The sequence below is a fragment of the Cebus imitator genome, unplaced genomic scaffold (genome assembly GCF_001604975.1).
Source record: "Cebus imitator isolate Cc_AM_T3 unplaced genomic scaffold, Cebus_imitator-1.0 Scaffold726, whole genome shotgun sequence".
Taxonomy (NCBI): Eukaryota; Metazoa; Chordata; class Mammalia; order Primates; family Cebidae; genus Cebus; species Cebus imitator.
This window is the reverse complement of record NW_016108041.1, coordinates 230,475-245,506: the sequence shown is the minus strand read 5'-3', so window position 1 is coordinate 245,506 and position 15,032 is coordinate 230,475. Positions and strand designations below refer to the sequence as shown.

The 15,032-nt window shown below is 46.4% G+C and overlaps 2 protein-coding genes across 7 annotated transcripts in view; one reads left to right on the top strand and one right to left on the bottom strand.

The window, feature by feature from the left end:
* LOC108296591 (translation initiation factor IF-2-like) overlaps positions 1 to 2,797 on the bottom strand; it is a 49,369-nt gene extending 46,572 nt beyond the window's left edge. The window contains exon 1 of the mRNA XM_037735091.1: positions 2,707 to 2,797. Coding sequence (XP_037591019.1) covers positions 2,707 to 2,797 — 91 coding nt within the window. The remainder of the gene's footprint in view (positions 1 to 2,706) is intronic.
* BRD4 (bromodomain containing 4) overlaps positions 1 to 15,032 on the top strand; it is a 95,296-nt gene that overhangs the window by 41,517 nt on the left and 38,747 nt on the right. Inside the window, exon 1 of one of the 6 annotated variants that reach the window (XM_037735100.1) lies at positions 8,087 to 9,259. The exons of the other annotated variants lie outside the window; for them this stretch is intronic. The gene's annotated coding sequence lies outside the window, so the exon portion shown is untranslated. Of the gene's footprint in view, positions 1 to 8,086; positions 9,260 to 15,032 lie in introns of those variants that run through there. 6 annotated transcript variants of the gene reach the window in all.

Genomic DNA, 15,032 nt, shown 5'->3' with positions numbered 1-15,032 from the left:
AATCCTTTCAAAATAAGTTGCAGATGTGATATTAACTCTTAGGTACTTCAGCAAACATCTCTTAAGGGCGCTCTCCTTTGAAAGCAGGGACTGGAACGTGCATTTGTATGATCATGTTGATAGCAGCACTACGTACAATAGCCAAAAGGTGTTATAGAAGCAACCCATGTCCATTGACGGATGGATAAATAAGCAAATGTGAAGTATTAATCATAATCAGCCTTAAAATGGAAGGACATTCAGGCAGATCACCTGACGTCAGAAGTTTGAGACCAGTCTGACCAGCATGGTGAAACCCCATCTCTACTAAAAATACAGAAATTAGCCAGGCATAGTGGCACGTATCTTTAGTCCTAGCTGCTCAAGAAGGCAGAGGCACAAGAATCGATGGACCTGGGAGGTGAAGGTTGCAGTGAGCCTGTATCACACCACTGCACTCCAGCCTGGGTGACAAAGGGAGAGATTCTCTTTTTTTTTAAAAAAAAAAAGAAAGAAATTCAGAGGTGCTACAATGTGGATAAACTTTGAAGACATCATGCCAAGTGAAATAGGACAACCCCAAAAGGACAAATACTGTGATTTCACTCGAGGTACCTATAGGAGTCACTTTTCATAGAGACAGAAAGTAGAATGGTGGTTGCTAGAGTTATTTAATGGATATATAGAGTACAGATTTTGTTTTGCAAGCACCACAAGTTCTGAAGCACCCCGTGTGGTGGCTCATCTATAGTCCCAGCACTTTGGGGAGGCTTAGGCGGGAAGATTGCTTGAACCCAGGAGTTTGAGACCAGCCTGAGCAACATAACAAGACCCTGTCTTTAAAAAAAATATATATATATCTAATCTATATCTATATATGTATATATATATATATATATATATATATATACACACACACATAAATTAAAAGGTTCTGGATCGTGGTTGCCTAACAGTGTAAATGTACTTAATGCCACCAAACTATCCGGTAAAAAATAAAGTGGTAAATTTTATGTGACATTTATTTTACCATGACATTATTGAAGTTTTTACTATTTTTTTTTAAAAAGAATAAAGGTATTGTCCTCTAAAACCACATAAATATTTTTGCATACAGGAAACTCAACAATGATTGTATCCAATGTTGATAGTTCCCATGTGTTTCCCCCATTCACACAGGTTCACACATCACAGGTGATGTGTTAATAGTAATGCTATGTTAATGTTTTCTCTTAAATAGGAACATTTAGTTGAGCAGGTTAATTTAAAGCACAGGTAGGTTTGTGGGTGATGAATGTGATGGGTGTGAAACTGACTGGGGTCTAACCAGCCTGAATGTGTAATATTCCCCATCCCTGTGGCCCCAGAGCGGAGTTTTTAAAATGCCTGCCCCTCCCCCTCCTAGCCAGTAAAACGTAGATTTTCACAGGTCAGTACTAACCTCGTGTCTTTTGAGCATCAAAAAATGTGGCTAGTGTACTGAGGAAATGAATTACTTTAATCAAGTTCTAATTAATTTTCAAAACTGATGCTCAGTTGAGTTAATGAAAAATATCCAGATGTGTTGGGGATACCTTGGGTATGTGAATCTACTTTTTTAGCTGCAAGTTTTATGGAATCTAAATGCAGATCATATATTTTGCGTAAAAATTTAGCAACCGAGGCCAGGTATGGTGGATCACCTGAGGTCAGGAGTTCAAGACCAGCTTGGTCAACATGGTGAAACCCTGTGCCTACTAAATATACAGTAACTAGCTGGGCATGGTGGCAGGTGCCTATAATCTCAGCTACTGGGGGACTGAGACAGGAGGATCACTTGAACTCAGGAGGGGGAGGTTGCAGTGAGCCAAGATCGCACCATTGCCCTCCAGCCTGGGTGACAGAGCAAAACTCCATCTTAAAAAAAAAAAAAAAAAAAAAAGACCGGGCGTGGTGGCTCACGCCTGTAATCCCAGCACTTTGGGAGGCCGAGGCGGGTGGAGCACGAGGTCAAGAGATCGAGACCATCCTGGTCAACATGGTGAAACCCCATCTCTACTAATAAAAATGCAAAAAATTAGCTGGGCATGGTGGCGCATGCCTGTAGTCCCGGCTACTCGGGAGGCTGAGGCAGGAGAATTGCCTGAGCCCAGGAGGCGGAGGTTGCGGTGAGCCAAGATCGCGCCATTGCACTCCAGCCTGGGTAACGAGCGAAACTCTGTCTCAAAAAAAAAAAAAATATTAGCACCCTAATTGTGCTGTGACTGTGGGGCATGCACACGTAGATTTCACAGATTTAGTGGGGAGAAAAAATGTTACACATTTACATGTTGAAATGGTGTTTTGGATATGTTGAGTTCAGTGAAATATATTCGTAAACTTACCTACTTTGTCTGTTAATATGGCTCCTAGAAAATTTAAAATAGCCTGAGTAGCCACATTAGATTTCTATTGGATATACACAGATGTGCAAGCATGGAGTTCCACTTCCTCCATGTACCAGCCACCTTCCTCTCTCATGCCCTGCACCTGATCCTCCTCTTAGTTCCGTATCTCTGCTGCTGAAGTCTCTTTCTCGTCTTCTGTGCTAATAAGGCCTCTACCCTGTGATACCACAGTGTCTGATTATGGCCTTGCTTTAGCACCATGCTGGCTCTTCTGTGTTAGGCCAGCTCAGGGAAGGAGCTCTGCTGCTTTCCTCATCTGCTCAGGGTGGAGGAGACTGGACTGATTTGTGTTACTGGATACCTGAGGAAAGACCTTTGCCCCCCTCTGTCTGGCTTTTGGCCATGGGTCCGTAGACAGGACAGAGGCATGGGAAGAACTGGTGGAAGGGCATTGGGTAATGGAGCACCTGCTTGATATGGCTCCCTTCTTAGACGAGGCAAGCCTAGCATGGCATCTGAGAGAACCTAGGAATGACATAGGAAGCTGGGGAAGGCCCATGGGCCTCATGTTGCCCAGCATGTTGCTCTCTGACTCTCCCCACACACACCCCCTAAAGCAGTTACTAAACTCAGAGTGGGCACCATCCTGACTAAGCCATGTGTCTCTCCTGCTGTGCCTTGGGCCCCCACCCATCCCTGGCCATTTAAGTCCTCCTTTTAAAGTATTTATTCCCCTTAGTTTCTGATTGATAACTATATACATGGTATTTCATGGAGTTGGAAAAAACATGTATAAAGTAATAATAAAAATTAGCCAAAGATATCTGTTATCTTGCCATCTTTTTTCTACTCAGGGATGTGCATGTTTTCTTTTATTCTTTCATTCTGTACGCTAGACCCTAGTCTAAAGCTTTGTCTGATGCACCTTATTTCTGCATCCTTAGATATTTCGTCCCTTTGTTTGCTTGTTTTTTGACATGGGTCCCACTCTGTCACTTAAGTTGGAGTGCAGTGGCACATTTTTGGCTCTGCCTCCCAGACTCCAGTGTACCTGGGACCACAGGCGTGCACCATCCTTCCTCCTCAGCCTCCAGAGTATCTGGGACCACAGGTGTACACACCAGAGGTGTGCAAAACCGTCTCTGCCAAAATTTTTGTATTTTTGGTAGAGATGATTTTGTCATGTTGCCCAGTCTGGACTTGAACTCCTGAACTCAATCACATTTTCAGTAGAAAGGTGGTGAGGCATTCCTAGGGAGTGCTACAGGTTCTATGGGAGTGTGATAGTCGCTGCCCTGGGTTTTGGTTTCTGTCGGTCTCAAAGTTCCTTACCAGTAAGTGGCTGTTACTCCTCAGTGGACTCAAAGGACAAGCTGGCCACATCTGTAGGGGAGTAAACTTAGGTAGTATGATGGACTCTGAGTCTGCAAGATGCCAGTTTGGCTGCACCTGAGGAGATGAGGCACGCTTTGTGTCTTTTCTCTCCAGAACCTTCATGCACTGACCTGTCAGGGTGAGAGTTGGGGGGCTTGACTTCTGTGGGTTATTTATTTTGTGGAAGTTAGGATGGAATTAAAGGCAGACAAGAACATTGTTCTCACAAAGTGATAGATCCCTGCCAAGTTTTTTGCTTCCTTAGCTGTTCTCATCTGAAATGGTGTTTCATTTCATTCTGCTGCTTTTACATTCTGAAAGTTACTGAGATGAGAGGTTGACAGCTATTTACATCCAAGCATCCCTCTGCAGCCAGTTCAGTTCGATTGTCTGGACAGAAGTAGACACTGGATGTGTCTGCTTCTTGTATGATGGACTCAGTCTGCAAGAAGGCCTCCCAGCAGTGCATGTAGGGAGTTATCTGGATGGCTTGCTTTTACCTGAAGAAAGAGAAGGCTGAAAGTGAGGTTAACATTGCCTGGAAGGTGGGGACCCCTTGGCCTATTTCCCTAGGACAGCATTGTCCATCAAAGGCTTCTGTAAAGATGTAGGAATGGCCTTTTGTGTACCTTTGGGGGTGTGTATCAGATATAAATCCAGCAATTGAGACACTGTCAGCTCTCACTGACTGGTCATCTTTGGGCCTTGAGTCAGTCTTCAGTTCCTACTTTGTCAACCAGGAACTTGAGGGTCTTTGGAAGCTGCAAGCTCTGATGTTAAAATAGCGTAGCTTTCAGTGTTCCCTTTTCTCAAAAAAAAAAAAAAAAGCCATGCCCTTCCTCCTCCTAATCCCCATAGATTGGATTCTGTACCTGATGAGTGGGGAGGGCAAGATGAGAAGAAAAGTCATCTTGCCTGAAGCCACATCTTGAGTGTCTGGATACTGACTGGTATAACCTTTTTTCCAGAACTTTCTTTTAAAATTACAATGAAGTGCCCAGGGTAATATCATTGAAGAAAGATCATTGAAGAAAAGATTAACGTCACCTCTTCATTGAGATACCCAGGCTCCAATGTCTCTGCACCCTGAGTACAGTGTGTGTCATTGCCTTTCATGTGTGTGTTCCTGGCTTCTTGGCATGGCTCCATCTCTCCTCATGGCCATCAAAGGTCTAGTTTGGCTTTCCCACCCAGCACGGGCTCTTGGTGGTCATGGTTAAAATGTTGCTGGGTATGTTGGGTCATGGTGTCTCTAGAAACACTGTGCTAGCCCTGTACCCTTTGTGTCCTCAATGAGTGTAGGCAGGTTCCAGGGACACCTTGAGTCAGCCAGCAGCTGCTTTGAGAAGAAACTTAGAGGCATGATACACTCTTGCTTACTCATCCAGGCTGCTTCCCAGTGGGTGAAATTTAGAGCAGTTGATTGAAATATCACCTTTCCCACTTGTGGGTCTGTTTCAGGAGCTCAGTTTTGTTTCCACTTATGTGTAACAGGCCTGTGGGTTAAGCTGGTGCGTTTTGGAACATTTCAGCCCCCAGCAGTGTGGTCATGAACCATGCAGATTGTCATTTGCATTTCACTCATCTCCCTCTTGGCTTCCCAAATTCCCAAAGGGCATGATCTTGACCACTTACATGGAAGTTGGCATACAGTTTTAAACTTAAATGAGGATTATGAGCTTCGTTCTTATGCTTTTGTTTGAAATGGGAAAATTCCAGAAGACCGGTGTGATGTCATCCTGAGAAATGTTCTGATCGACACCAGGGGCAGCCCAAGACTGAGTTTAAACCCGTTTTTTACTCTTAAACTTTCCTCTCATTTTAATTATTTGTGCTAAGAAGTGAACTTCCTCCCCACTCTTGGTGCCCTTGTAGAGTCTTTCATTCTCCAGTATGTCCCTGTGTTTTCTTGCTCGTAGGAAACACCCCTCTTTTTTGAGACGGAGTTTCGCTCTTGTTACCCAGGCTGAAGTGCAATGGCGCGATCTCGGCTCACCGCAACCTCCGCCTCCCGGGTTCAGGCAGTTCTCCTGCCCCAGCCTCCTGAGTCACTGGGATTACAGGCACGTGCCACCATGCCCAGCTAATTTTTTTTTGTATTTTTAGTAGAGACGGGGTTTCACCATGTTGACCAGAATGGTCTCGATCTCTTGACCTCGTGATCCACCCGCCTCGGCCTCCCACAGTGCTGGGATTACAGGCTTGAGCCACCGCACCCGGCCGGAAACACCCCTCTTAAGCAGAGTGAAGTGCCCAGCTCACTGCCAGCCCCCACATTGTGATATGCATTGGTCTCTGGTCATCTTGGAGTCTCTCTCAAAGCAGGGTTTCAATCCATAAATTTAGAGTCATGTCATATTGTCTTTCATAATTGTTATTATTAAAGGCAGAGTCTTACCCTGTTGCCTAGGCTGGAGTGCAGTGGCAGCAGCCTCGAACTTTTGAGCTCAAGTCATGCTCCAGCCTTAGGAGCTTAGGACTGTGTGTGCCAGCATGTCCAGCTGTGATTCACATTATGGTGCTCATGAATCTCAGTGCCACATCACCCACACCAGCTCTTTTGAAAAAGATGATAACTAAAAAGGTGTAAAGTGAAGGCAGGTAAAGGAGGTGGGGCAATGGCTTTTTTTTTTTTTTCCCCCAAGATGGAGAGTCACTCTGTTGCCCAGGCTGGAGCGCAGTGGCTCTATCTCAGCTCACCACAACCTCCAGATCCCAGGTTCAAGTGATTTCTCCTGCCTCGACCTCCCATGTAGCTGGGATTACAGGCACACACACCATGCCTGGCTCATTTTTGTATTTTTAGTAGAGATGGGATTTCACCATATTGGTCAGGCTGGTCTCAAACCATTGACCTTGTGATCCACCCACCTTGGCCTCCCAAAGTGCTGGGATTACAAGCATGAGCCACTGCGCCCAACCGTGGTAATGACTAAGAGGCAACCAGGAGAAAATCTCACTCTTACCTGTGAAGGGCACAGCTGAGTCAGTGAGAATGCATAAATGCATGGTTTGAATTAACGACGTATTTCTGTCATAATCTTTCAGCCTTTAATTTGACTAGCTGTAGTGCCTAGAGGACCAGCTCCACCAAGTAGAAGTAGACAGACACCAGGAGGCCAGTAGGGGCTTGTGAAAAGGGACAGATTGCCTAGAATTGAGTAGTTTTTACATTTGTGCTGGGTAGTTGGTTGGTCTTCACTGTAAGTTGGTGGTGTCATCTACACACCTGTCACCACCTCCGGCTTCATTCTGTAGGTCTGTGTGCCCACCCAGTTGGCGTCGTTACCTAATTTCATCTGTAATTTTGCATTCTGCTTTTCTGATGTAACATTGCATTCCCTCCCCTTCACAAAGTCGAGAAATCTGTGGAATGGGCTGCAAACTATGGCCGCAGGCCAGTTAGTTTTATTCGCACACAGTGAGGCTCATTTGTTTCAGGATTATTTGTGGCTACTTTAATGTTATGATGGCAGGATGGACTATTTTAACAGATTTTGTCCTGCACAGCTGACAGTATTTGCTCTCTGGTCCTTTATAGGAAAAGTTAGCCTAGCCTGCCCCTGCTGGAATGTGTTTTAACCCAACAGTTTTTTAGTTTTTTGACTTTTGTTTTCTATTTTTGGAGACAGAGTCTTCCTCTGTTGCCCAGGCTGGGGTGCACTGGTGAGATCTTGGCTCACTGCAACCTCTGCCCCCTGGGTTCAAGCAGTTTTCCTGCCTCAGCCTCCTGAGTAGCTGGGACTATAGGCGCATGTCGCCATGACCCACTAATTTTTTTTTTGTATTTTAGTAGAGACGGGTTTCACCGTGTTCCCCAGGCTGGTCTTGAACTCCTGAGCTCAGGCAATCCACCTGTCTCGGCTTCCCAGAGTGCTGCGATTACAGACATGAGCCGTGTCCAGCCAACCCAAAAGTTTTGAACCTGTCCACGTCAAGGTTTTGTTTTGTTTTTGCTCCATGCTTTTCCCAGGAACATTGTACATTCATGAATCCATCCACCCAGATTTAACCATCAGCAACATGACGTAACCCGCGTGTAACAATGAAACCTTTCACTGTACCTGAGCCACTTGTCCCTCCAGCTGCTGGCAGCTTTTGCAGTGAAAAGTTGGTGCAGCATTTTCAGCGCTCCTAGTTTAATTAGCCTGCTGATGAGTTTCTAAAGCAGAGAGACTGGAATTCTGGTTGTTGGGATTGTGGCCTGCCCAGTTTCCTGGTCCTGCTGGCTGCGAGGTCCTTGTGTGCCTGTGTCTCTCACTCTCCCTTAGCAGGAGTGCTGGTATATCTCTGCCGTGGCTTGTCTGATTCAAGGCAAGCTGCAGGGTCTGTGGTACTGCATAGTCAAAGGTAATGGGCCCCCACCACTTGGCTGGTCCAAGGGGTTGGGGGCAGGGTGTGTACATGCTGCATGAAGGAGAATTGAAGGCTTCTAAGAGCTGCCTCGGCGCATGGCCCCTGGCCTGGCTCCAGTCAGTGCAGTCTGGCTGATGACACGAGTGCTGTTCTCACCAGCTGCCTGAGCCGGTCAGATGGAAAAGTAATCCTGTTTGTGCTTCCCCACTGACACAGATTGCACAATTAAACAGGGCTGCCGTCATGAATTTGAAGCAGCCGGCTCTAGTGCCTAGGAGGGGAATAGACCTTCTGATATTGATGTTGTATAAACAGCATTTCAGCAAAGATGTTTCTAGGACAAGATAAGATGTAAATTGCTGTTAATGAATAGTATTGAGAAATTACCAGGTTTTTACCAGTCAGGGTCCCTCATCCCCTTGTTTTTGTCCCTGGGCAGAATCTAGCATTCCCCAAAAATACTTGTTTATACAAGAGCCTTGGAGTGGTAGAGAGGTGACCTCCTCTACCTGAAGGTTATATGCGACTGTGACCTTGTGATTTCATAAGGGACTGTAGTCAGTTGGCATTGGCTAGCACTCTGTATGGAATAAAACAAATTTAAGCCATGTTGCCGCAGGCATCTTACTGCTTGGGAAGCATAAATGATAACTTGGTATCATTTCCCCTTGCTCCCATACCTCATAGCTTCAGCAGAATGGTATGTTTTAGATTTCACCTATGACATGGGGTATGTCTTATTGCAAGCAGATGTTCAGGTGCTACAGGAAGTGGTCTCAGCTCTGATTTGTTGAAATATTACTGCTGAAAGTCTGACTTAAGACCCAGCTTATGGGCCACATGGCACTCAGCTACTTCTGTGGAGAAGGCAGGCCACTGATGTGTACAGCAAAGTATGGTGCTACAGTCCAAGCCAAAGACAGTGTGGGGTGATGAGCCTCTGCCCCTTGGAGGTGTTGCCACTGTGCTTGGTGAGTGGAGGCAGCTGCAGAGCAGAAGACTTGAAGCACACGCTACTCCAAGTGACATGCAGCCAACCAGGCCACCATCCACTCTGCCACTGTCACCATGGGGATGATGATGAAGATGATGAAGTTGCAGCCTGCGCTTTAGGGTTGCTGTGTGGTTAACCAAGCCAGTATAGATTAAGTGCCAGATAACAGCATCAGCCTAGGAAGTGACAAGTACCTACTGTGAAGCTCAGCTAGGCCCTAGTGCATGTTTGTGTGATGATGGCTTGTGTAAATCTGTGCTAAGTGTGGTCACCATATTTTACGGGAGAATTCAGAAAGCCGTCTGTTAACCAGCCATCGTCTTGGCGACTGCTCCTGCCTTCTCTGGCATCTTTCTGCCTGTGTGCCCCATCACTTTAGGAGACGAATGAGTCTGAACAGACCAGACAAAGTGGAGGTAGGATCACTGGGTTTCAGGAGGCCCACTGGGAGGCCAGGACTTCAGGTAGAACCACAAATGCAAAATATAGCTGGTCCCAACCCACTAGGTTTCTCAGTGACTTACGGTGGTTGGAACTGGGAACTCAATCTCCAGCAATCAGCAGATTCTGGGCAGTTGTTTGTGGTCTTTCTCTTTTCTTCTCTGGCTTGCCTTCAGAGTCCCAGAACTAAGCCTGTCCTGCATGTCTGTATTTATCTCTATCCTGCTTTCTAATCTCTTCTCCTGGTCTGGGAAAAGGTTGCTTGGGGCCAGGCTTCTTTGTGATGAGTGGGCTCAGAACAAAGCCTGTCTGGAGACCCTGAAAGCTCTGTCAAAGGATAGGAGCTAATTGGGGTAGGCGATGAAGAGAACTGTGACTTGTTGGAGGATGCCAATGAAGGAAGAGGGCTTGCTGCCATCCACTTTGCAAGTAGGAACTTCATCATTGCAGAAAGTGTTCAAACTTTCTCAACTTGTTTTGGATTTTTTGTTTTCTGCATCTTTAGATTTCTAATTTGTCTGAACTATTGGCTGGATTATAAATAAAGTTAATGTCCAAGGAAACCTTTTTTTTTTTTCTGTTCAAAGTTACACAACTTTACAGTTGTATTCTCTGTTAAGTACTATGCCTAAAATTTCCCAAAATTCACTTAAATATTATGATTGCAAAGAACATCCTTGTAAACAGGCATGCTTAATCAGAGGTCTACGAATTTAGAGGGAAAATTTACATTTTTACTTTCATTAACCCAGAGGTTCCCAAACTTTCTTGGTTCACGACATCTTAAACATCTCAGTTTTTTTCCTATGATACTCCTAGGCTAAAGGAAATAGCCAACAATTTTGTTTATTAGGTGGTTAAGCACAAGCAACACAGTAAGTACCAATGTCTCAATTGTGTAGCCGTCTGAAAAAACGTAATAATATATTATCCTTACATAACCATAGTTATTTTCGTTTTGGTAGAGTCTCACTCTTTTGTCCAGGCTGGAGTGCAGTGGCGCAATCTCAGCTCACTGCAACCTCTGCCTCGTGGGTTCAAGTGATTCTCATGCCTCAGCCTCTGGAGTAGCTGTGATTACAGGCGCGTACCACCATACCGGGCCGATTTTTTTTTTTTTTTTTTTTTTTTTTTTAATGACTGCTTTTAAAAGTCTGCTATGAGTTTATAATAGAAATTTTCCTTAGACCATTTTTTAAATCAGCCTCCTGAAGTGCCTCACTGGTTCAAGTGATCCTCCTGCCTTAGCCTCCCAAGTAGCTAGGATTACAAGTGCCCACCACCACATCCAGCTAATTCTTGTATTTTTAGTAGAGGCAGGGTTTCACCAGATTGGCCAGGCTGGTCTCGAACTCCTGACCTTGAGTGATCCACCTGCCTCAGGCCCCCAAAGTGCTGGAATTACAGGTGTGACCCACTGTGCCCGGCCCATAGTTACTTTCTAAAGGATGTGTCTGCCTGTTGGACACCGCACGAATCCTGAAACCTCAGAACCAGATTGCATGTCACTACCTGTGTTTCCTGTTAATGTTGATTTTTTGAGACGGAGTTTCACTCTTGTTACCCAGACTGGAGTGCAATCGTGCGATCTCGGCTCACCGCAACCTCCACCTCCTGGGTTCAGGCAATTCTCCTGCCTCAACCTCCTCAGTAGCTGGGATTACAGGCACACGCCACCATGCCCAGCTAATGTTTTTGTATTTTTAGTAGAGACGGGGTTTCACCGTGTTGACCAGGGTGGTCTCGATTTCTTGACCTCGTGATCCACCCGCCTCGGCCTCCCAAAGTGCTGGGATTACATGCTTGAGCCACCGCGCCCAGCCCAATGTTGATTTTTATATATTTTTATATGACTTTTGCTTTTTTTGTTTGTTTGTTTTGAGGTGGAGCCTCACTCTGTCGCCTAGGCTGGAGTATGGTGGCGCCATCTTGGGTCACTGCAACCTCTGCCTCCTGGGTTGAAGCAGTTATCCTGCCTCAGCCTCCCAAGTAGCTGGGACCACAGATGCAAACCACGCCTGGGTTTGGTTTTGTTTTGTTTTGTTTTGTTTGTATTTTTAATAGAAACAGGATTGTACTATGTTGGCCAGGCTGGTCTCAATTTCCTAACTTCAGGTGATCCACCTGCCCCGGCCTCCCAAAGTGCTGAGATGAGGCATGAGCCACTGCGCCCAGGCAATCTTCGCTTTTTATTGTAGCAACTGCTGATCACCAAGTGTTGCAGGCTGTGACATTGTTGAAAGTAGTATAATGCAATCTGATGTTGAAATGATCAATTGCCTTGTGCTGATACTTCCTGCAGTGCCATCTGAGTTTACCATGACATCTCCAGGGCATCTGGGTACTCAGTTTGGGAGCTATGGCCTTGTCTAACCTCGCTTCATCCTGTTCTTCTACACTGAGAATGTGATATCTATCTATTGGAGGTAGATACAAAAATAGGACACCCAGTTCAATTATGTAGCCTTCTTTGGATTGGAAACAATAAGCAAAATGTTTTTCCTTTTCCTTGACCTTCAGGTAACTCTTAACATGGTGAGTGGTGGCTCCTGCTTTTAATGGCCACAAGTCAGTATGAAAATGGAGAGGGAGCAACATTTTTTAATCTTTTCAATGGAAAACTTTGAAAATGTTGTCTCCTGTTAACTATGCCAGGCATGCCTTCTCTTGCCGCTGCCTGTCCCCCACCACAGAAGTGCACACACTCTTCCTCCCCTCCGGTCTCATTCTCTGTCCCTTCTTCAGAGATGCCGCCTTGTCCCTCTAGGTCAGTGCAAATCCCTCTCCCCGTCCACGGCTAGAGCAGCCCCGCTCTTCTCCTCCACGGTATTTGCCCCTAAGTGTTCCCTAATCACTCGGGAAAATGCCACCTCAGCTGCTGAGTCCCAGGGCAAGGCATGTTAGGACCTGTTGCCTGAGGAAGTGACAGTCTGGTGGTCTCCACATTATCCATGTTGAGAGCATGAACTGTTTTTCTTTTCCAGAGCTTTGAGATCTAGCTGGAAGCCCCAAGGTGACAATATGGGTGTGGTTGCTGAGGTACACCTCCTGTGTGCTGGGTGGGAGGACAAAAGTGAAATAAAGATGAGCCTGCCTGTAGGTTCCCAGGGGTGCCTACCATGGAACTCACTAGATGGAGATTAAGGAAGCACCAGATGCTGTGGGCCAGAGAGAGAGAGACTGTGAGCCTAGATCTGTGTCCATCCATCTGTCTTGTCTGGCAGCAGGGGTAGCAGATCAAAGGCTGAAGGTGACAGGGGTGGCGACTTGTTATTGGATCATAGATGCTAATGGCCTGGGGGCAGTGTGGGTGGGATGGGGGCAACCACTGTGGGAAGAATTCAACCAAGGAGGCTGACCTCATCAAATTTGGGTCTTGGAATAGTCATCTGACTCTCACATAGGACATCTCAGTGTACTTCTCCTTCTTGCCCCGTAGCAGACTAGAAGTGATTGGTTTCCCTCATGTTTCTTGTCACTGCAGTAAGAAGGGGCTTTTGAAGTTTCCCAAGGGTCAGTCTTTCTGTAGTTACGGGAAGGCTGCGGGCATAGCAGTAGATCAGCGTGGCCCCTTGAGGTGCAGGTGCTACACAGGCCCAGAGTGCGTGCAGAACAGGAGTCGCAGGCATCTTTTGGTGACCCCTCTTGTGGGGCCATGAATGTGTGTCTCTCTTTCTTCTTTTCCTTCCCTCCCTTCCCCCTCTTTCTCTCTCTCTTTTCTGTCTTTATGTCTGTCTGTCTTGCTGGCCTTTTTTTTTTTTTTTTTTTTTTTTTTTTTTTTTTTTTTTTTTTTTTNTTAAACATAGTTTCACTCTTGTTACCCAGGCTGGCGTGCAGTGGTGCAATCTTGGCTCACTGCAATCTCTGCCTCCTGGGTTCAAGCAGTTCTACTGCCTTGGCCTCCAGAGTAGCTGGGGTTACAGGCACCTGCCACCATGCCTGGCTTATTTTTTGTATTTTTAGTAGAAATGGGGTTTCACCATGTTGGCCAGGCTGGTCTGAAACTCCTGACCTCAGGTGATCCACCCTTCTTGGCCTCCTGAAGTGCTGGGATTACAGGCGTCAGCTACTGAGCTCGGCCACATGTCACTTTCACTGGCTATCTTCAGAGCCTCCTTAAAGAAACTTTGGGGTACTTTTAGTTCCCAGGTTTGTCTCATGTGTTGAACTTGTCATACCTTAATTCAAACAACCTCTAGCAGTTTCTTTCCTCAAGGGCCTGCCCTTGGTCATTATGGGTGTGTGTTAAGGATGGTGGCCACTGTATCGTGACTGTGTTGGGCACTTCGTGTGTGTGTGTGTGTGTGTGTGCGCGCGCGCGCGCACGCGTGTGCAGCTCACTAGCGAGGACTTCCTTAGTTCAAAGGCCAACTTAAACTGCCCAGGAATCAGATGCAACGTTTTGGGCCACCCTGTCTGCTTAGACCTGGTCTTTCCACTCCTGGGTCAGCTACTTCTCTCTGCCTTGGTTTCCCTATCTGTAAAGTGGCGATGAGGCCAGAAGCAATGTTGGCATTGTTGAGGATTTAACTGATGTGCATCTCTTGTGAGCTGGCTGGCTAGGGAAGGGTGTTTTGGCTTTTGTAGTGGCTTAAAGCACCAAATGAGGCAAGGTTCAAGAGTCAGGTTTTCTATAGAAAATTGGTTTTTTTCCTCAATCCAGCTTCTGGCTGGGCGTGGTAGCTTATGCCTATAATCCCAGCACTTTGGGAGGCTGAGGCGGGCAGATCACCTGAGGTTGGGAGTTTGAGACCAGCCTGACCAACATGGTGATACCCATCTCTACTGAAAATACAAAAATCAGCCAGGCATGGTGGCACACACCTGATCCCAGCTACTGGGGAGGCTGAGGTAGGAGAATCACTTGACCCCCGGAAGGCAGAGGTTGCAGTGAGCCAGGATTGCACAACTGCACTCCAGCCTGGGTGACAGACCCTCTTTCTCAAAAAGGAAAAAATAAAATAAAATAAGAAAATTCAGCTTTCTTGGTTCAAGGTCCTGTTTGGGCCTGATAAGAAGGTGAAGAAGAGTGGTCACTGGCCCAGAGCACACGAGTCCTTCATCCCATGGCTTTGCTGCAAGTCTTTTTGGAAAGAGACAAGCATGGCGCAACCCATAAGTTCTAGAAGTGTTTCCTTGGCCTCATCTTGTCTCGGGGGCAGTGCTTGGGGATTTCCAGAATGTCGTTGCTTAATGAAAAATTTATGGGGGCTGCTTCCTTTTGGGACAACTGGGCTTTGCCCCCTGATGACCTGTGTCCTTGTGGCTGGGCTGCCCCCGCCACTGCCTGCCATCAGTCAGCTGGCATGTGCTTGGTGCATAGCATCAGCTGTATGTTTCTGGAGCTGCTTTCTAGGATAAGTATACTCGTAGAAACCAAACTACATGGCATTCCTTGGCCTCACTCTGTGTACCCTCCATCCCAGGATCTAGGCTTCCCCGGTGCCTTTAGGCCTCCCCTTGTGATGGAGCCCCATCACACTTATCCCCTTGGGTCCCTTTGGACTTGCTGGTCATGCTGC